General features: G+C 35.1%; 1 protein-coding gene across 2 annotated transcripts in view; it reads right to left on the bottom strand.

Annotated features, from left to right (window-relative positions):
- Positions 1-954: 954 nt before the first annotated feature.
- Positions 955-23367, bottom strand: part of MTBP (MDM2 binding protein) — a 62679-nt gene continuing 40266 nt past the window's right edge. For both annotated transcript variants that reach the window (XM_025050095.1, XM_006916585.3), the window contains 7 exons: positions 16954-17109; positions 13720-13815; positions 6288-6554; positions 4508-4757; positions 3808-3921; positions 2491-2556; positions 955-1928 (listed from right to left, as the gene is read on the bottom strand). In XM_025050095.1, coding sequence (XP_024905863.1) covers positions 1890-1928; positions 2491-2556; positions 3808-3921; positions 4508-4757; positions 6288-6554; positions 13720-13815; positions 16954-17109 — 988 coding nt within the window. In that variant the 3' untranslated portion in view covers positions 955-1889. The remainder of the gene's footprint in view (positions 1929-2490; positions 2557-3807; positions 3922-4507; positions 4758-6287; positions 6555-13719; positions 13816-16953; positions 17110-23367) is intronic.

The raw sequence follows: 23367 nt of genomic DNA on the forward strand, positions 1-23367 counted from the left end.
ACTGGAGATACTGGAAATGGGAAGTCATTTTATTTTCCAATCCGGAATGCCCTAAGCCCTCAGCATCTCTTTTAAATTCTGCTAGCGAACAAACAGTTTCTTCTTTGGCTCATCTATCTTTTCCTGTATCATTTCCTATTCACCTAAACAAACAAACAAATGCTCCCTTGACACTTTCAAAATTCTACCTGCAGATAACCTTAACTGGATCTTAAGTTCATAAGGTACAACTTCTCTTTTACAGGTTATACAGGCAACAGTTTTGCAGAATGTATCACTACATAATACAGCTGAGCTAGATAGATGGGCCCAGTGGCACCATCTTTCCCAAGAAAAAGGGTCTCATTCTAAACTTCTCATTTTACAAAGTGTGAGCTTTCATTCAGCATTATTCCCAGCACCAGTAAACAACTCCCCAGAATAGCTGATGTCTAAACTCAGCCTTTACCCTCCTTCCCATATGCCTTTCCAGGTCCCTGTATAAAGACAGAGCAACTGGTCCGCTGGGTCCCTCTCCCGGAGCACAGCCCCAAAGCACGTGCAGCTACGCTTCAGTCCTCCCGCCTCTTCTTCCATGAGTTTTAGCTTGTACCAAGTGGTGTCTGCCAGATGTTCTTGCTCAGTGCCATCTCGGGGTCAAAGGAACACCATAAACAAAATGACAAAGAGCTATTACCCTTAATATATAAGAACGCTTACTAACCAGTAAGAAAAAGTCAAACTATTCAAAATAAAAACGAGCAATTAAAGAGTGGCCAACATATTAAAGAAATGTTCCCCCCTCACTATTTTTAGTCATCAAAACAAACAAACCAACCAAACAAACAACAACAACAAAAAACCAGGGACTTTGACGGTGGCTATAAATTAATTCCTCAGAAAAGCAATTTGGAAATATTGAGCAAAAATCTTAAGATCCACAAATTCCACTCCTAAAAAATATATAACCAATGATGCATTAGGAAGATTCATTAAAGTTTTATTTATAACAGGAAAAACTGAACCTATATGTTCAACAATGGGGAATTAATAAAACAAATTTTGATTCATTTATATTATACAGGGGTTAATATTGATAAAAAATTCATAACACATTAAGTGAAAAGCAGGCTATAAATTAACATACACATATAAACACAAATGTATACACACATATGACCCCGATATTGAAAAAATTTTAAAAATAATGTTTTTAAAAAAATATTAACAGTGGGGGCCATGTGGAATTTTTTTCACTCTCCTTTGTACTTGCTGCATTTTCCAGATTTTCTACAATGGGGAAAAGATATTCTTTTCTGGGAGTCTGTTCTTAGTCAATGTTGCTATGTCTTATTTTCACAATTTCTGCCCTTTCTTCATTTTTGATCCCAAATAAACATTAGTAGCTCCAACAGTGATGGCTCTAGGCTGGTCTTACAGGAAGAAGGCTATCTGCGTGAATATTTTTTGCCCATATTTTCCAAGTCAGGAGCCGTCTAATCAATCATGCGGTTGGAACACATGAGAAAAGCCATTTGCACTGTGTCACTTGAGGCTCAGTAATTTAAACAGGTGAGACAATGAACATATCTACCAAGAAGTAAAGAGATATCTTTTCCTATTTATTGAAATATTTAAATAACCAAGAGTAAAAATTTTAAAACATATATAAAAATGCCAACTTTAAAAATTAAAGTTTAGTGAAACTATACAATAGGTATACAAGTAAAATACATGAACTGGGCATTCTCAAAACTCTATATAAATATGTGATATTTATAAAAGTCTTTAGAGATATAACATCTATTCTTTAAATAAACTTTGAAATCTGTTTATAATGTCCAAACTAAGAAAGGAAGTAGTAAGCAATAGCTCTGTCCAATTCATAATTCTCCAAAGAAAATTATATGTTATTTCTTGCTTGTCTTTTCTAATACCCATTCAATAACCTAGGGAGAGAAAAAATATGATTATGGTTCATTTTTATTAAAAACATAAGTGATAGAAAAAGATACTATTAAAACGTTAAAGGAAAATGGTAGAAATTTTAAAATAAAAAGTAACAAGGGAAACTCTTAAGACATATTTTATCTTAAAAACATGTTTATTTTCTAACTGAAGAGCACTTTCTGCTTCTAATGCAGAGTAGAATAACCGGACAAAGTCCAATAACATTGGACAAAGATAAAGATTCTGATCTACTTTCTCTCTTTATCAGAAAAGCTTTCCAAAGTGTCACTAGAAAGAAATTAATCCAAACTTTAAAAATAACTAATCAAAATTAATTTTTCTAACTCTTTGGATTATTTTGAAATTTTTCTTTCTTAATACCATTTCAGAAACTCTTTTGTTCAGAGTAGCCTAGTAAATATTACTAAATACTCTGCTTGTGTAAGTCCGTTACTAAGTATTTTAAAGAGTGTTCTTACTGCATAGGTAATAGCATCACAGCTATCCTGAAATAAAATGGCAATTTAACTGAATGTAGTTTTGTGGGAATAATTTATTTACCTGTACAGCATTGTTGTTTGCTGTTTTCTTCATTTCTTCAAATAGACCTCTTGAAGTTTTAAGATCCTAAACATAACAAAATACAGCATTTTACAACTTGCACAGTAAATTACGGAGAACAGCCATTATTAAATAAACTGGATATTGTCCTTTATGTTCTGACGACTCGGATTAGAAGCTTTCCTCACAAGTCTGCTAAACCCTGGCTCGTCCAGTCATAATTAAAAATGAGACACTGAAAATCTTATTGGAAGCTCTGTCTTTTATGCAGAGCTTGTTTGCTAGTGGCTTTACAAAGTGGGTGCTAAGGGGGATAGCTGGTGTTTTCACTGGGGCTTCCCATTCTTTTTCCTCCATAGACTATTTCCTGCCCTGTCACAGAGGCGGGGAGAGAACTACATGTGAGGTCCCTTGTAGTTAACATCGTGGGAGAAGCCCGTGTGGAGCAAGTGGAAAGTTCTCAGTTCACTTTGCAGATCTCTATGTAATTCCCCTTTTCTACCTGGCACCTTGTCCCTGGCTTTCCATGATACCTGTTGGCTTCGAATCCTGAGCATCACAGAGATTGTGTCAGTTGAACTGGTTTGACTCTCACTGGCATTCTACTAGGCGGGCATTTAGGTTGTAACTTTTACTCTGCTACACCATGCTTCCGCGTAATTCCTATTATTCAATAATGTACTGAAAAACTTCCACGTTTTTTTCTTTCCTTTTTTCTTGGTTTTGTGTGTGTGTGTGTGTGTGTGTGTGTGTGTACTTAAACACTGTTTTTCTAGGGAGATTTTAGAAAGGAGGGGAACTGAATACATGTGGTCAATCTGCAATTTTAAACAGAAACCCACGTAAAGCTGTGATTTGAGACAGAAAAATCTTAAAACTGAACATAACCTAACACCATCTAAGTTTTAGAAAACTGTCATCTGAGTGGCTGATCTGTTCAATGTCATACAACTAGCTGATAATGGATCCAAATATAAAAACTGGGTGTTTTGATACTCAGTCCAGTAGCCCTTTTACTATATACTATTATTACTAATTAAACATATTTTGAAGCTTATCAATTCAAGTCAAAGACTTGTTAGGAAAATACTGAGGATACCAATCAAAACGTAGCCTTCTATATATGGGGACCAAAATCAAGTAAATCAAATATAAAATATATTGGCTCCAATTTTTCTATCTCCATTTTTTAAAAAATTGGAAACAAATAATAAGTAACGAATGTGAGAAATACTCACTAAAGATTACTTTATGTCAGCCAAATAGGAACATGAGAAGACGACCTCAATTTTGCCATTAGCAGAGAGGACACTGTACCTTTAGGTAGAACTTCGAGATCTCAAAGAGACGCTGGCTGCAGGCAGCGAAACATTCATGGGCCTCAGTGATGCTGTGTTTTCTCAGGGTTTCAGTAACCACTTCTTTCAATATCTTGAATAGAAGATAACATATGACTAAATAATATTCCTTGGAAAAGGTACAAACATTTAGAGTTCAGTTCTATGAACCATACAATCGTGTAGCTATGCTAACAACAGATAATACAAAACAGTTGAGAAGACTATAGATCTGAAATATTTACATGGTCACATGTGTCACAGGACAATATCTATTGGCAAAAGATGACTGGAGTATCTTAAGAGAGGAATTCAAATCATGAGTTCTGAACTGAAATTTGAGCATAAGTTATACATGGTAGGCATATACAGATGTGTCTTTATTTTTTTTTTATTACGGAAAATTTCAAACATTGAGAAGTAGAGGGAACATTTTATAACAAATGCCTATCTCAACGTTATCACCCAGCATCAAGGAGGATCTATTTGTGGCTAATTCTGTTTCATTTATACCCCTCCCGCCCACTTTCCAATTATCCTTTCTGCACTGGATTATTTTAAAGTAAATTATAGATACATTTAATTTCATTCATAAAATTTTTAGACATATGTGTTAAATGAATCAAATAAAGGAATTTCTTCCCACATAGAACTAAAAAAGACAGAAAATAAATCTTTACCCGTGTATGTTTCTGTGATCTTGATTCCTTAATTTGCCTTAATGCTTTTGATTCGTGCACACTTTTTTGACCTGGACTGGCCTTTATAGTGACTTTTGGAGTTTCAGAGTTAAGAACTGGAACAGATGGACCAGTCATAGATAATGATCTCTCTGCCCGTGGCTTTCTGGAAGTCACTGCATGGTGGTGATGATTAGAATTGCCACTTGTTTGAGAAAGAAGAGAATCTGAACTTTCAGATTTCACAAGTCTATTGTGGGGAAAAATGTCAAAAACAGAGATTAGGTAAATGAACAATGAGTTCCATTTTCTGTCCTAAATGTTTACAACTATATCCACTGAAAAAGAAACCCAAGAAGAACAAACAAAATCTCTCACTACTACTGCCTTAAATAAGCAATCGACATCATCTTATATAGTTGCTCCCCTAGTTCTTCAAATGAGTGACTAAAACATAGAAGGCAGTGAATAATAAACCAGGAAAAAGTAACAGTCATACTGGCGCCCTCCCCATCAATTTACAATTTCTTGCATAAATCAGCTATAGCATGCCAGGTGATGTTATTTATAGATTTGATACTCACCTGTCAAGTACTTATACTTTTCTATTACAATAATTTTGACAAAGAAAACATCACCTATACTTACTGTATGTATGCAACTACCTGTGCAAAAATAAATAAGTGTTAAAACAAATACAAATAAAACTATAAAACTAACTCTTGCTTTAATCTTCCCTCATGTTTAAATTTCCTTTTACAAGACAGGGTCTCATATTGTTCAATTCTGCTAAACAAAGGACTATAGTGTACTTTGTTTTCTGGTACACATATCTTTTTTTATTAATCACAAGTCAGAAATAAAAAATCTTGTTACAAAATACAGTATCCCAAATGTTGATGGATTTCCTTTTCAGCTTTACTGGGTGTAAAAAATACCATGAATTTGTAAAGTCCTCATGAAAATAATTTTAGTTATTCCATATCAGGAAAATAGTATTCTAATATTTTTAACTGTTCAGAAAAAGATTTGAAAGTTTCACTTTCACGTATTCCAAACATTTTGAAAGGTTTAAACACCGTAAGAATTTAAAACTGGTGTTCGATGCCAAAGACCTAAATTTGACAAAGATTCTAAGGATACATAAATTCAATAGAAATTAGAAGTTTAAATTTCTAATTTCAAGTATTTGAACATTTTACTTACCTAGGAAAAAAAGCATCTAGGAAAGTTTCACATAATATATTTTTACGTAGGCTTTAAAAGCTGTATTATATGTGGAACGAATGGTTTTAAAATGGTGCCTCATGGAACCCCTTCTTTAAGGGGCCAACGCAGGCAGGAAGCAGTGAGAGGGAAGGAAGAGCTAAGGGGAGCCTGGCATCCCCAACGCTCTCTCCCAGGGCGGCTGCGCCGCTCGCCCTGTTGGATGAGGTCTCCAGCATTCCATGCTTAAGACTTTACAATCCGTGGTGCTAATGGACTGTCTTAGCATATAAAGCAAGAAATAGTGTGTTTTTTCCAAGTCATTTCTTTTTATCATACAAGCAAATCGTCAGCTGCTCACAATAAAAACAAAATTCCTGGTATGGAGGAATTAATCCAAAATCTATGCAGAAAGCAACTTAAAAATATAAAAGGCTACTATAAAAAAAAAAAAATTACCCTAGGGACTAAAATACTTTCTGTCAAGATATTTAATATTTTGTTAACCAATGTCACCTCGATAAATTTAGTAATAAAAAAGATACTTAATATCTTTATGTGTTTAATATATGACCTTTTATTGGGATAAAGGCAGTTCTGATCATTTAACCTCCTTTTCAACCGGGATACTTCGGTCCGGAGTTCTCCCTGGAAAGCTTCTCCGTCAGGGACACTTCCAGGCTCTGACAAAGCTGCCGGCGATGGAAGAGGGCTCAGCATCGTGGGCACTGGGAAACTGTCTCTGGTGCAGGTGGTCTGAGTTTCATAACGGATCAGACGAGACTGAAGTTCAGAAAATCCCCCATCTCTTTCTAAAGATTTTCGGTCATCCAAGCAATATCTAAATGAGAGAAAGATCATTAAAATCAAAGCCCTCGTGACAGCAATGGGCTTTTTCCTGCCCATTAGAAGACAGCAAAACATTTACCTAAAAAGTTCTTACCTAACCTCCTAATATTTGTTAGAAGGTTGAGTGAATGGCTGACTTCCCTCGCAAGTTCAGTTTTTCCTAGCCTGCTAGATGACACGGCGAAAGATTTAAAAATCTGAAGTACAAGTCCTCTTTGACTCTGGGCAATAGATTAAGTTAATCCTCTGGCTTATTTTCAAAATAATACAGTTGCTGTTTTAATACTTCCTAAATCTCTACCAACCTCTGATTTCTCAGCATGGCTGATACGCAGCAATGCGAAATGCTGACTTCTGTTAGAAAGGGCAAATTTATTTTCAACACAAAGATTAAAAGGGTATAAAGGCATCCTAAACCGGCTTACCAAACATAGCTCTGAATATCTGAATTTTTTCTTTGAAATTCTCTTCCCACCTTATTGACCGATTGCCAGATTTTCCTTCAAACACTTTGGCTGTCTCTGTGCATCTGGTTTCTAGCTAAATCTGATTCAAGGAACCAGTGAGATGTCGGCTCCATGAATGATAAGAGATGTAAAGAAAGCCCACGTTGTGAAGTACAGCAAATAAGCATTTCAGGAAAAGCACCTATGAGATGTGTGACTTTGGAAAGCTTTTCGCTTTCTCCCATGCTACAGCTGCACCAAGGAAACAAATGGTTCCACAACGTGACGGCGGGGCTACACAAATTAAAACCTTCTGTTATCCGTCCTCTCCGCCTGTAAAATTCTAAGATGCTCCCTGAAACCAGATTTTGTGTCCATAAGCTTTTGGTCCACTCCCAAGGAGTGTATCATTACCCTAACATCTAATTGCCTGATGGAGGTTTTAAGGACTTCCTCTCTTCCTTGTGACACTTTCATGTTTGATTTCTAAGGGTACAGACTAGGGAGCCAGGCTTCCTAGATTTACATCTAGCTCCACCATGATTAGCTGTGTGAACTTGGCCAAATAACTTAACTTTATGCTTCTGTTGCCTTGTCTGCAAAATGAGATTTATAGCAGTTATCTCAGAGTGCTACTGTGAGAATTCTTTGAATGGATACAAGTTAGCACTTAGAATCAGTACATAGAACATGCAAGCAAAGCGGTCAATAAATGTATGCTGCTGCTGTCATTATCATTACCACTGTCATCGTCGTCATCATCGTCGTTGTCGTCGTCATCACCACCACCACCACCACCACCATTAAGTTTCTTTTCTACCACAGCAAATCTTATCGTATGCTGATACTGCACAGCATGGCCAGGTCTTAAACCCAGGTTGGTGACTTCAAAGTCTGACTTTAGCCATTTTAGTATATTATCTCTCATGTAAATCGTCAGGATCATCTTACTCAGAGGTCAACCCATGGCCTAATGTTAGAATCAACCAAAGAACTTTTAAGAAATATTGACACCTGGTGTACATGCCCAGAGTTTCTAATTTAATCGGTCTTGGGTATAATCCAGCCACGGGCATTTTTTTAAAAGCTGCCCAGGAGATTCAAAAGTGTCGCTAGGACTGCAAAACCTTTGCTCTAACCCAATAGTTTAACAGTGGAGAAAACTAAGGTCCTACATCAAAATGTTAACTGGTAGCAGAGCAGAGACTAGAACCGAGGGGTCTCTCAATTCCCTGATATTCTTTCTCAAATTTGTTGTTTAACAAAACATATTTCATTAAATATCAACTGTAACCCGTAGGCTTACTAATGAGAGTCCTACTTCTATAATGCACAACTGAAAGAATCTAGTAAAATTAAGGACCATGAATGTTAAGAAAGTTCTAGGCATGAGCAATGTAATGCCTGATTAGCCTATGGGAAATTTTTGAGAGAAAAGATGCATATCTTGACTCTAAATGAGTATCTTCCTCTACTCTAAAATTCTGATACTAAGCTGCAGAATTTTTTCTTTCATTTTTAATATCTCTCGATCTCAGCTGTCCATAATGTCATCCTTTCAAAGGAATTATGTGCACTGTATGTTGACTTTAATTACCATTAAAATGTCTTCAAAAAGATTATACTATGATTAGTTATTGAAACAAGTTACTTAGTAAGTAAGAAAGGAGCAGACACAGTGTAGCAGAGTGTATATTTGATATTAGTGAAGTAAATATGCATTGCTGGATGAATGACATCGATTCCATATTTTCTTGCAAAACAATAATAACTAAATGCTTTATGTGTCCAAAGAAAAATACCTGTAAAATGAAGCCATTTTTGTCTTGTAAATACAAAACAGACAAGATACTGACTACCACACACCAAGCAATGCCAAGGAAAGCACCAGAAACTGCCAAATCTCTTGGAATAGATCAAAGGAAATTCATAGCAACAAGAGGCTGGTGTGAGCAACTGACTGTCACAATTTGACAGTAGATCTTAATTAGTTGTTAAAGACGACAGTGCATCTTACAATCAATAGTATCCTACACCCAAGGATAGAATAGATAAGTGAAAAAACAAACTAACAATCCATCAGTGGATATCTTTGCTTTGCCTTAAGAATCACAGATTTGAAGTTGAGTTAATATGGTATACTTTTTCCAAATATTCTTTATAGAGAAAGAGCTCAAGGATTCTGAAGTCTTACAGCAACAGAGGAAGGGAGAACTTCTTTGTGGTTGCATGTTTACTTTAAAATTTCACTTGGATTTTGTTTCTACTACACAATCTATGTTTAACATAAACAGGCCCCCATACAAAGCACCCGAATCTTCTTGAAAAAAAGCATGTTTCTGGATTCACTGTGCTCACCTTCTGCAACTTCCTTAGTTTAATCTCAGTCCCAGGCTTAACGAGCATAAATTTATTTTTTTTTAAAAGGAGTCACAGCTAGATTTGTCTATTTGCTTATGGAGGTAGGTAGATAGTAGACGAGAAGAAAGCTGTTCTTTTATAATGAAGTAGAATCTCATAACATTTTATGTGTATAAATGAATTAATATAGCTCTATGTTGATTTAGACCAATAAACACTGCTCAAGTAACTCCTAATTTAATATTTTAAAATGATCATGAAGATTATACTTTTTATGAATTCTATAAATTTGTATGTACCATTAGAATTTGCCTATAGTAAACTAAAATCAACAGAAAAAAAGTAGGGAGCTGAGGCTCAGAATAACGAAGACTATATAGCATTTTAAGAAAAATAATCAAAACATGGTTATGTGATGGATGCTTCAGTCATTAGTTAAAATGAATTTATAGCTTATTCCATTCAAATCAGTGCTTCAGTGAGTTTGTAGGGCTAAAAAGGAGGAAAAAACATGTTTCATGGGGTTGATATTTTGACCGTGTAGCAAAGAAAATGTTAATACTAGTACTTTTTCTCAGGAGAGTTGATCATTATTGTTGATCATAATAATATAATCACTGTTTACTGTTTCAACTTTCAGGATCAACTTATATACAAAATATCTTAAATGCTTATTAGGTTCCACTAACAGATTAGAAGGCTCTAAAATTCTTATCAAATTAAATGGGAGAGGTATTGCTTTATAGTTGATGAAATAAGAAATAGAAGTTTGGATATATTATTTGAATACATAAAAATAAATAGCAGAAAACTCAAATTGAGAAGGGAAACCAAATCCTCATATTGCATAGTAAAGAGTCAATAACATTTTATATGGAGATATTAATAAATATTGACGAAAGGTACCCTTTAGAATAAGAGAGGCAACCACCAGAGAAGCTTAAATCAAACAAATAAAACACTTGTTTCTGAAAACTGGGACCAGAGGAAGGAAATAATAAAGAAAGGAATTGCTGGTTTTTATTATAAACTTTTCTGTTGCTTATTTCTAGGTCTTTAATAAAATCAAAAAGAAGGGAGAAAAAAACATATTAATCAAATTTTTCTGTCCTAGAAAAAAGAAGCTCCCACTTAAATTTGACTAAGGTAAATTTAGATCAAATAAAAAGTTAAATCTGTAATCACTGCACAAAAGGGTATACAGCTAAAAATAAGAATAGTTTAAACAAAAGGTTTAGCTAAATTCGAGTTTATTTGGGAAACATGCCTAACTTTTTGACATTATAGGAAAAGCAATAATCCTCTCAAATAAGGAATTCTTTCCTCAATTATCAGAAACAAAAAGCTCGAACAAATGGCATTTCTTATCTTTTTATGATTCAGGGGTTGTCTCTGAGTTGCCTGTTGTTAACAAAACAATTTAAAATTCTTATCTTTAGAACCAGTTATACTTAAATTAGCATTTCATATGGGACTTCTTTCAGAAATGATTAATTCTTAGCTGTTGCTCATTTTTTTTTATTTTTGTTGCTCATTTTAAAGTCCTTAAATTCAACTGTTTTTGCCACACTCAGACGGATAGAAGTTTAACATTTTGGCTTAATGCTGTATGTTCTTTGTTATTGCCGATCAGTATTGCTCTGTGTGCGTATACTGGTTTATTTATCGCTTCTCCTGCTGTACACCTGGGCTGTTCCCAGACGGGGCTATCATGAATAAAACGCTCGGTACGTTCTCATACAGGTCTTTTTGCAAAGTTATGTTTTCATTTCTCTTAGGCAAATACCTTGTAATGGAATTGCTGAGAAATAGGGTCTGAGTATGTTTAGTTTTATAAGAACCTGCCAGATCCTTTTCTGAAGTAAATATATCATTTTCTACTCCCACCAACAATGTATAAGATTTCTGACTATTCCATATACTTGCTAATATTTATCAGTCTTTTCAATTTTAGCCATTCCAGTAGGGGTACAGAATTTTAATTTATGGATACACTATCATTTATTCAACCAAGCCCTCACGTTAGACATTGTTTCTCATGTTTTTTATTTTAAATAACACTGCAAACAATAGCCTTGAGTAATAACTCAGTGTACATAACTCAGTGTACAATCATTAAGCTTAATAAATCAATGTATTATAAACACCTGCAATTTTTTTCCATTCTACCTTTCTTTCTAAGATTACTTTTAATATTTATGGCTTTACTTGTTATCTGGCATAAGTTCTTTTCAATTGTGTTTAAAATTGGAAATGGCTGGTTAGAGAAAAACTATGCTTTTTATATGTAGTGTATCACTGGCCATTTCACGAATTCTCCCACTGCTTCTGATAGCCTTTCTGGTCTCTTCTCTACAAACCAACAATAACAAAAGCCTTCTTTTGCTCTCTTTTTCAATACATATAGCTCTTTCATTTATTTGTTTGTTTGTTTATTTTTTAGGCGAGGCAACCCTTGGTTGACCTCACAGACTACAAGGACCTTGTCAGCTTACAATCCCTTATTTTTTATTTTTTACACCTACAGCACCTGGTCTTCCTAGGTGGTCTCTCCTATCCGAGTACTAACCAGGCCCGACTCTGCTTAGCTTCCGAGATCAGACAGCATAGGGCTTGATCAGGGTAGCATGGCTGTAGACCGTATAGCTCTTTTAAACTCTTTAGTTTTCCTCATTTTGATTCATTGACTGAAGCATACAGAACAATTGTTTAAAAAAAAAAAAAACCTAATGAAAGCAGGTATCTTTTTTTTTTTTTGCATGTGATTATAATGGGAGTTTCATTTTGATGCTTGAAAATAAAGTAACTAAAGATTTTGCCTCTAGAGTTAAACTTTACATCAATATTCCTTAAATGAAATAAATATTATTTAAATATAGCCAGGAACCTAAAAATTCCTAGAATGACTTGTTGGGTGGTGACCTTCTATATTTCTCAAATTCCCCTACCAGCCACCTAATGTGCCTAAGTTAAAAACACTAAAGAAATTCTTATTTCCCTTTCTCACCCCCAAAATCTAATCGATTTCTCAAGTTCTTTACATAGCTCTTAAGTTTGTATTCTCCTTCCTATTTTCACTGTCTTGATGATATTTTAGTCTTTCGACATCTCTTGCTTGAAATAGCTGAGTTCATTAAAGGACAATGAGATTTCATTCAATGAAACAAACCCAAGCATGTAATTTTGTGCTTTAGGAATAAAGAGTTTTTACTGCCTCAAAGAAAAGATCAGTCTTCCTGCCATGTCAACAGTGATCTTTACGACTTCATGATTTGGTCTCATAATACAAAATACTTATTATTACTCTTATTAAAAAACAAAAATGCTATTTCCTCTTTCTAGACTCTGTACCTCGATCCTCCCCTAGATAATCCCTTTTTGCCAGGGAAACTCCTTCAGACTTAGTTCAGACGTCCTCTCTGAAGTTCTCTCAGATAGTTCCTGATCCTTATTTGTCTCATCTACCAGGCAGTTATATTCTAACATCACTTATACTCTACTAAAATCATGTGTTTCTTCCTTTCTTCTCTACTAGAGTATATGCTTCTTAATGGCAGAAATAGTTATTTTACAGTCTTTTGTATCTCTGGCTCCCGAATGAGTGATTGCCAGCAAGTATTTTAAAGGTTTGTGTGAGATACAGATTAAGTTCACAAGTCAGTCAAAAAAGTATATTTCAGTTGTTCCCTTATAAACTTAAACTTGCTTCTAAAAACTAAGGTAAAATCAAGTTCTTTTCTATTTTAATTTATGAAAAATCAATATAAAATAATGGTTTACTTTAAGAATGTATTTTGCAAAATGAATTACTAAGGTCTTGAGAACTTGTCATAAAATATATTATCATCATTCCATTTCTTGTCCTTGTGAAAAGGTAGAGGTGTACATGCCCTCAGAAACTGCTTTCAAGCAAGAGAATCCTTTGAAATTTTATTCAAATCGGTCAATTAAAATTCTATTAAAATGCACGCATAAATAACATGTTAGAGATGGGAACACATTTTATCTAATAGTTCTGGAGTAACTGCAATGTAATTAGTGACCAGGGAAAATGAATGTGACTAGTAGTGTAAATACATTCATTTATAATGTAGAGACAAAATAATTTTGATTAAAATATCTAGTAACTAATAATAGGATGTTCAAATGCTATAAAACTGATCAATCATCAAATAACTTTTTTTCAATAGAAGAGAAATTATTTGTGCACGTAGTGTTTTGTTTTTTGACATACTTTCTGTTTGGTTTGTATGTACCTCAATACCTCTTATTATAGTCACTCTTCACACTCACATAAGATAAGCTACATCAACAACAAGCAGAAAAATTAAGTATAAATCAGAAACTTACTCAATTCCATGGTAATGACATACTGAAGCTTTTTCAAAAGGTAAAACTCGAAGTTTCCGAGGACTAAGTTCTGGGGTCAGAACAAAAGTCTTTTCCCTGAAACAAAAAAGTTCTTCATTTGTATTTAAAGTTTATTTAGTGACAGAGAGAAGGTTCCAGAAAGTGTCTCAACAAAGAAATGTGACTCCGCTCAGTCCAACTGAATCTTACATGGGATAAAAATTTAGTTACATCAGATCTTAGAAAGAAAAGGAAGCAAGGTTAGGCCTGTGGATTTTGTCACTTATGTTTCTGTGCCTCAAGTTTCCAAAGTCATGATATTACTTATTTCACAAAACTATTCGGAGAAATGGATAGATCGAGAATGGAAAATGATCTGTAGTGGAAATTCAAGAGGCAGCATTATTCCGGAAGGATTTTTTTTTTCTTAGTGTAATGAACTAATGTTTATACATTTAGTTATACTCTTTTTTACAGGGAATAATTAAGTCGATTCGAGTCTTTGGTAACAAAAGAAGTATTTACTTCCTACTATAACGTATTGGGACTCAGATCTTTCCTCATCTGGGAATACAGTCATCTTGAGACTTACTTTAAGAGTCAACAACCTTTTAAATATCCCAGTGTATCTGAGACTAACTGCTGACTTTGGTTCTTTCTCTGAGTAGGTTTTCAATCAGTAGATATGTTAAAACTAATCATATGTGAGCTTACATAAAATGTCCATGCTCAACCCCACCCATTCCATATCCAGACCTGCAGGGGTGTATCGAAATCTAGAAAGGTCCTTGCAATTAGGCTCAGCCCTCCTGGTTTTCTAATAGGTGCCCAACTTCTCTGCCTGAGTTGGGAGGCACTATTCTAATGTTCTTGAAGCTCAGAACAGGTTAGATGGGAATGGAAGAATTACAGATCAATGGTCTTTACACGGTCAGAGGCAGAATAAAATACCAGGAGTTTGAATTCCGAAGACTTAGAAACAGTATGTAGAAGGGCAAGTATGTAGTAGAGTACCAAGAATAAATTTGCTATCACATTTTCCCGCTATGTCATTAGTAATGAAATTGCCCATTTGCCACTGAAAATGATCTTGGGTATTATGAGAAGCATTTGAAATTACTACACTAAAATGTAAGATATATGTTAATTAATAAATTCTAAAAAACCAGAATTTATATTCTAATGCATCCACTTCAAGTGTTCCACAAAAAGTAACACTAATAAATTGCAATGACCACGTGTTTTGTTGACTGATTATAAAAGTGAATAATTTTGTAATACAGAACTCTTTAGGTGCCTAGCATTGCACTTCTTTCCTGCTGTATTCCATTTTTTATTTCAATCCCTCTCAACAACTTTATATTTTTTTGTTGTTGTTTAATTTTACTCAGACCTTGTTCTTTCTAAAAGAAACATTTTAATAAGTAAGTATTTTGTCAATGTTGAATATGTCTGGTGTATACACAGGAGTCATGCCTGCACTTTAATTTAGTGCAGCAAACTGAATGGCTCTTTGCATAGGCAGCCGTTTTAGTCTAAGGTTCTTGATTGATTGCCGTGGAAGCTCATCCTTCAACTTTAACACTAACAGAAGATATATTTGATAATGACGCAGTTCTCTACTAACATTAAGGAATTATATCAAATCGTCCTAAATAAATCGCCTGTACACTAAAGAAAGAATTAAATATATTTCCCCTACAACACTGCACCTAGAAAGACATCTGGTCAAAAAGAGAAAAACTTACATACTTCGGTGTTGGCAAACCCAGCTGACTCTGCCAATTCATGCTTAATGATTTAGAAGGACAATAATCCAAAACTAAATAGATGAAAATGTGTATATACTTCTTAGCTTTCTTGATTCCCACAAAAAAGGGTATGAGAAAAAGAAAATTAATCTAAAATTATACAACTTTTATGTCATTAAGATCATTAAGTCATTAAGACCCAGAGTAATTAAGAACCTCAGGTTTTCAGTCACTCCCTGTCTCTCTGCACTTAAGGCAACATGTTCTATCATTATCTTTGAGATGTAACTACCTTCATATAGATCCTTTCCAAAAGTTACCTTTAAAATCAGTATTTGCGAAAACAACCCTTACAAAAGTGATGGAACGGATCGATAATTTTTAAGGTCCTTTGGAAAGCTTTCAAAATAACTGATTAACAATCAAAAAGAAATTGGGGTAGTGAACAAATTATTCAAATCTCACAAGCATATGATGTTACAATTTTACCTGTAATTAAGTCAACTTCAGCAACATCCAGTTTTTATTAACTAGTAACTTAGTGGAAGTTGTCTTGGAATTCAAATTAGTTATAAATTATTCATGTAGACACTGAGTTCTTACTTGGTAATGTTATAGTTTCAAAAGCATTTTTATTACACTTTCCTATTTTCTTCAGTTGAAAGACTGCTTTTTGCTACTATTAGGCATGACTGACAATGTCATGACAAGTACAAAGCAACAAAATCAAAACTAGAGAGGAACAGAAAAGAGAATTAAAAAATATATATTTGAAAGTCAAATTATAATTTTTCTTAAAAAAGTACTGTCCTTTATATACAAAGTAGAAGCTACTGACTTTTATAGGGAATGTGCTGAGGTTGCTTTTACTATTCTTGCGCCCTTATATTCAATACCACAAAATAGTAGGACATTTGGCTACAGTAAAATGTGAGAATGAAGGCCAACTGATAAACACTGGGATCAAACTTGTAAATTTAGCCTAAGTGGGAAAGGGCATCAATTAAATGGGGAAACAAGATGCAATGTGTTTTTTAAATGAACTTTCAAAAAATTAACTGGAGCTTATTTGGAGGTTCTAGAAGTGGGGCACAGCTAATCATATGACCTTGACCAAAGATTGGTCCTCTCTTCAATGGGGAAGGTCATCCTCTTTGACTGAGAACACAGCTTCAGGAGGGAACCACATGGAGCAGTGAGGGAGGAAGGGAACACCCGTCTAGCCAGTCAGATCAGCCGAATCAACCCTGGCACCCAATGGGGTAACAGATGTTGCAACCAGAGAGAAAGGGCAGCGTAGATAAGGGGGTCATACATGTGGTGACAGAAGGAAATTTAATTTTGGGTGGTGACCAAACAATGAGATATACATAAGACGTATTATTGAATTGTACATCTGAAACCTATACAATATTATTAATCAATGTCACCCCAATAAATTTAATTTAAAAAGTTAATTAGAAATTATAAGTTTATGACTTACCCTTTTTGGATCTGTAAAGGCTGAAGATCTCCAATTGGTAAGCCATCTGAGGTAAAATATTTCAGCAATTCTTTAGCATCCAATAATGCAACTGAATCCCGGGCACCCTCTTTGTGGCCTAGCAGCTGTTCAGATGAATGAGGTAATGAACCCGTTCTGGGAAAAGAATGTTACATAGATTCATTAAAAGTGGGTTAGAATTCACTGTAGTAAGGAAAAAATGACATAAGCAGATATCGGAAAAATAAACAAATAAAATGGAAGAACTACACATTTAAGAAGAAAATAAAGTAAAATCTTTGCAAATTATTTAATATCAAAGTAAATTTTTAAAAACCTGAGGGTCACGGTGAAACTTACCATTACCATATCAACAATGCTTCTACTTAAATAATTATATTCTTTATAAATGGTGGCATGATTAATTATTTAGAACTTGAAGTTATCAAGTCTATAAATTTTAAATCGAAACTCTCTTGTATGTTCTGAAACTACAATATTGTAAATTTTAAAGGCAGAGACTGAATGTTCCAATTTTCTATGAACTTGAAAGATTACTTGAAGCACAACTATAAAATAAGGCAGTAACCAAAAATCTCTCCAAGGAGAGTCTAGCCATGATTATGACATTAGGAATAAGTACTGAATCGTTATTATACCTGAAATATATGTAGGACTTTATACTTTTCAAATTACTTCATATATACTACATTCTTAATCCTCAGAGACTTCCTTGAAAAAGACGGCATGGGTCTTACTTCAGAATCAAGTTAACACATGAAAATAAGTATTTTGAAAGTCGAAATCAACATACCAAGCCCAAAAAACATTCATTAGTCCTATTTGTCAGATAAAGATACTAACACACAATCTAGCATTTTTACTGGTGATTATATCATTTAAATGTTAACATTATGGGTTAGGACTTACATTTCTACACATTAGAGACTAATAATGTACCGACAGTGCCTCTTTCCCCTTCTCATTTCCTTTATTTTTAAAAATGAAAATACAAATCTAATAAACATAGCCAAACAAGAAAATACTCAAATATGTTCTATGAACTTTATACTCCAGGAGGGCAAGAACAACATTATGAATTTAATTTAATTTCTATATAGCTATTCTCTAATAGTAACTCACAGAGGTTTCTTAATGAAAATTACTCTCAATCATTTTACAAGCTAGGTATAATGGGGAAATGTATAATTTGCATTTATATAGAATCTTGGACACAAGAATATCAAAGCAATTTAAAACCCTGTTTGTGATAAATTACATTACCAAAATATGTCTTAGGTTAAAAAAAAAAGACAGTGACAATATTTTATTTTGTTCAGCATTTTCGAGCATACAAAGTAGTTTTTCATATTTTATCTCATTAAATTTTCACAATTTTGAGGTAGAACATCTTAAAGATGAGGCATCAAAGTCACACAACAGGTGACTGAATTTGTCTAAAACCACATTCTTACGACTTCTGAATTTCACTATGCAATGGTCCTTTATTCTCTGGTTAAACCAGTTTTAACACAAAATAAATTCTAAAAATATGCAACATAAGTTTTATCCATAACCAAAAATTTGATGGTATTGCCCCATATTTTGAAATGTCCACAAGTATTCGTTGAATATTTACTTTGTAAATATCATTGTGAGGTACTAAAGAGTTCGCTGGTGATAATTTATAACCTCATAAATCACTGCTTGTAGTTTAATGTATAGGTTGACTTAAAGTAGAAGAAAGAAGGTGAGGAGAGTGAGAGGAGATAAATATACCAATGAAGAATGAGATTAAAAATGTACAATAAAACAAGTTTCAGGAAAGAATAACACAGTCCTTGGCTGCGTAATAAAAAAGAAAACACTCAGTTGCGGCATTTATAAAAGCTTAAAAGAAAGGTGATATTTGATCTAGACCTTGAATGACAAGCTTCTAGTTCAAGAAAGTAGATTAAAGTCAGACATTAACTCTCCACTCAACAAACTGAAATCACAATGTTGAAGTACCAGATACTACATTCATAATAGGGTTGAGAAAAAGGAAAAATGAGTTCAATGAATATCAAAAATTTATAAACTAGAATAAGAGCTTCAAGAACTAGAGCGAAACCTACAAAATAGGTTTCTTCCCCTCCCACAAAGCTACAGTAAGATTCTATGAAACTTGGTTTCATAAAGTGGCAATGGTCAGAAACCGCTAGAACAGTTGTTTAAGTACCACTCTCCCACACACCTTACCCCCATGATTTTTACCTCTAAGAGAAGCTGTTCTCTGCAGATCCAGAACGATGTGCCTGTCCCAGTGTGAGTGGCGAGCCCCCTAGGATAAAGCTCCCTTATTCCAGTGTTGGGTGAAGGACAAAGGCTGCCTGTCCCAGGTGTCCTAGCAGGTGTCCTAAAGTGAGGCATGCTCTATCTTGCATCCTCTCCTCCCCCTAACAATAATTCAGATGACAGCAGATCAGGAACAAGACTATATACATATAAAGTGCATCTCAACTATCTATATAAAGCAGTCTAGTACTAAATTCTTAGCTATGAACAATCAGCTATGAACAAACAAAAACCACCAAACACTAGAGAAAAACTACACATAACAGAAAAACACCAAAGGAATGAAGAAATCAGATCCAAAGAATAATGAGATCATCCAATGAACAGATAAAACAAGTTGAAAGAAAGTTCTCATGAATAGCCTTATATTATTTTCTCAGTTCTCATCATTAATAAAAGAAAAACAGATTGCTAATCATAGGGTAGGAAACAAACAAGAATTATTAGGAACTTAAAATACGACTACCAAAAAATGTAACAGAGAGATGAAATCAACGGTCAGGGAAATATCCTAGAACATAAGGCAGAAAAAAGATGAACAAATGAATTATTGAGAGAAAAATGAAATTACGATGAAAAATCAATCCAGAATGTTTAATATTAGTTAAAATATATATTTCAAGAAGATAAGAAAAGTAAAAAAGAAAATAGAAGGGAGAATGTTCTTGAAGAAATAACAATATTTCTCAGACCAAAAAAGAAGATAAAAGTTTTAAGACCAAAACATCTCACATTATGATGGCCTCATGTAATTTCAGAACATTAAGCAAAAGAGAAAGTGCTTTAAGTTCCAGAGACAGAATAAAATGCTTATTAAGTAACAAAAATTGATCTGGCATTAGAATTCTCATTAAGATACAGGATCCAGGTTCCAGTCAAGATGGCAAAATAGGTAAACACTGTGCTTGCTTCCTTCCACAACCAAATCAAAATTGCAACTAAACTACAGAACAACGATCGTTGAGAGTCACCCAAAGTCTAGCTGAGCAGAAGTCCTATAAGTAAGGATATAAAAAAGAAGCCACTTTGAGACTGGTAGGAAGGGTGGAGATGAGGAACTGGCTGCTCCCACACCAGCGTGCAGTGGTTAAAAACTGGGATGGATATCTTCGCTGAGAAAGCACCCTGGAAGAACAAGGGGTCCAAGCCCCACACCAGGCTCCTCAGCCCAGGGATCCAGCACTAGGAAAAAAAGTTCTCATAACTTCTGGCTGTGAAAACCAGCAGAGATTGTGGCTGAGTGAGATGGAGAGCTGCTGGAGTCCTAGGTGCTTCTCTTAAAGGCCCCGCACACAGACTTGCTTGCTGACAGACTCACTCACTCTGAGCTCCAGCATGGGGCAGCAGCTTAAAAGGCACCAGGGAGATATGGGGAGGAAATGAGTTGTCTGGCTTCAGTGTGACGGCTAGAGGGGCAACTTTCTCCCAGACAGAAATGCTGGCAGATGCCACTGTTCCTTTGTTGAGCCCTCCCCCAACCCAGGCAGGCACCATATCTGAGTCTCCATCAACCTAGCTAACACCGCTTGCTCCATCTGGTAATTCCCTGAGAACCCACCCTCCCAACTTGCGGGCCCACTCAAGCTGCTTCCAGTGGCTTTTCCATACAAACAGCCAGTCTTCACTCACACTGCATGTGGACTTTCCTAAAAATCTTTCAAAGGTTCACAAACCCTAAACAAGCAGCATCTGGCCTCGGCATGCCCTGTACCTCTTGCTGAGCAACCCAAAGTCTATCACTAGGGGCAGCCGGCCTCAGTTCATGGCTTAGCCTCTCTCAGGCACCTCTAAGCCTAGCACAAGTGGCAACTACCTGCAGATCACTTTGTAGCTCATACCAAGTGGCCCCAGGCAGGGGCATAAGCAGTGGCTGATCTTGGCCTGCACCAGAGGCCCCAGAACCAATGCACCCAGTGGCCAGTTTTACACCACACTAGAACAAAACCCCACCACAACCACAAACAACACATCTAAAAAGCTGACTCGGGAGGCACTAAAGTGAATTCTGTTCCATAGGGTCAACCCCTACACAAGAGCTCCACTGTAGTCATGGCCAGTTCTCACAAAAAAATCAGCCTGAGGGTCAGTCCCTCCAACTGACATGCCAAAGCAATCAACACTCAACAGGAAGGCACACACTATCCACACAAGGAACACACCTGGAGCACACAGCTCAGGGGAACAGGAAGAATGTGCCACTGGACCACACAGGACACTAACTACATAAGGACACTCTACCAAGACCACAGACATAGCAGTTCTACCTAATACATAGAAATAAACATAGGGAGGCAGTGAAAATGAAAATACAAAAAAACATGTCCCAGATGAAAGAACAGAACAAAATTCCAGAAAAAGCAATAAACAAAATGGAGACAAGCAATCTACCAGATACAGAGTTCAAAATGCTGGTTATAAGGATGCTCAATGATCTCAGTGAGAACTTTAACAAAGACAAAGGAAATATAAAAGTGGGAATAGAAAACAAACAACAACAACAACAAAAACAGTCAGAAATGAAGACTACAATAACTGAAACGAAGTCTACATTAGAGGGAATCAACAGTAGATTACATGAAGCAGAGGACTAAACCAGCAGTTTGGAAGAGAAGGTAGCAGAAAGCACCCAGTCAAAATAGCAATAAGAAAAAATTATTAAAAAAATGAGGATAATTTAAGGGACCTCTGGAACAACATTAAACATACCAACGTTCGCATAACAGGTATACCAGAAGGAAGAGAGAGAGAGCAAGGAATTGAACACCTATTTTAAGAAATAATGACAGAAAACTTTCCTAACCTGGTAAAGGGAATACACATACAAGTCAAGGAAGTGCAGAGTCACAAGATGAACTCAAAGAGGCTCACGCCAAGACACATCATAATTAAAATGCCAAAGGTTAAAGACAAAGAAAGAATCTTGAAAGCAGTTAGTTACCTACAAGGGAGCTCTCGCAAGACTGTTAAATGATTTCTCAACAATAACTTTGCAGGTCAGAGGGATTGGCACAAAATATTCAAAGTGATGAAAAGCAAGGATCTACAACCAAGATTACTCTACCTAGCAAAGCTATCATTTAGAATCAAAGGAAAGATAAAGAGCTCCCCAGAGAAGAAAAAGCTAAAGGAGTTCATCACCACCAAACCAGTATTACTAGAAATGTTAAAGTGACTTCTATAAGAAAAAGAAAAAATAAATTAAAAAATACGAAAATGGCAATAACATATCTATCAACAATTACAATGTAAATGGATTCAATGCTCTGATCAAAAGACATAGGGTGGCTGATTAGATAAGAAAACAAGACCCATACATATACTGCCTACAAGAGACTCACTTCAGATCGAAAGACACACACAGACTGAAAGTAAAGGGATGGAAAAAGATATATCATGAAAATTGAAACGAGCATAAAAAGCTGGGGTAGCAATACTTATACCAGACCAAATAGACCTTAAAACAAAGGCTATCCCAAGAGACAAAAGAAGACCCAATAATTCTAGTTCTGGGTATTTATCCAAGGAAACCCAAAACACTGATTTGAAAAGATACTCTGAAGCAATAGTCAAGATATGGAAGCAACCTAAGTATTCATCAATACATGAATGAATAAAGAAGAATTGGTACATATGTACAATGGAATATTACTCGGCCATAAAAAAGAATGAAATCTTGTCATCTGCAACATGGATGAATCTAGAGAGTATTATGCTAAATGGAATAAGTAAGAGAAAGACAAATACCATATAACTGTAATTATATGAGAAATATATAAAAAACAAAATAAATGAACAAACAAACTCATAGATGCAGAAAACATTTTGATGGTTGCCAGATGGGAGGGAGTTAGGGTGATGAGATTAAGAAAAAGGGGAAGGGATTAAGAAATACAAACTGGTAGTTACAAAATAGTCATGGGGATATAAAGTATAGCATAGGGAATACAGTCAATAATACTGTAATAACTATGTATGGTGTCAGATGGGTACTAGCTTTATGAGGGTGATAACTTCATAAGTTATATAAATGCCTAATCGCTATGTTGTACAGCTGAAACTAATATGTTGTATGTCAAT

Source organism: Pteropus alecto, unplaced genomic scaffold, assembly GCF_000325575.1.
Source record: "Pteropus alecto unplaced genomic scaffold, ASM32557v1 scaffold164, whole genome shotgun sequence".
Lineage (NCBI taxonomy): Eukaryota > Metazoa > Chordata > Mammalia > Chiroptera > Pteropodidae > Pteropus > Pteropus alecto.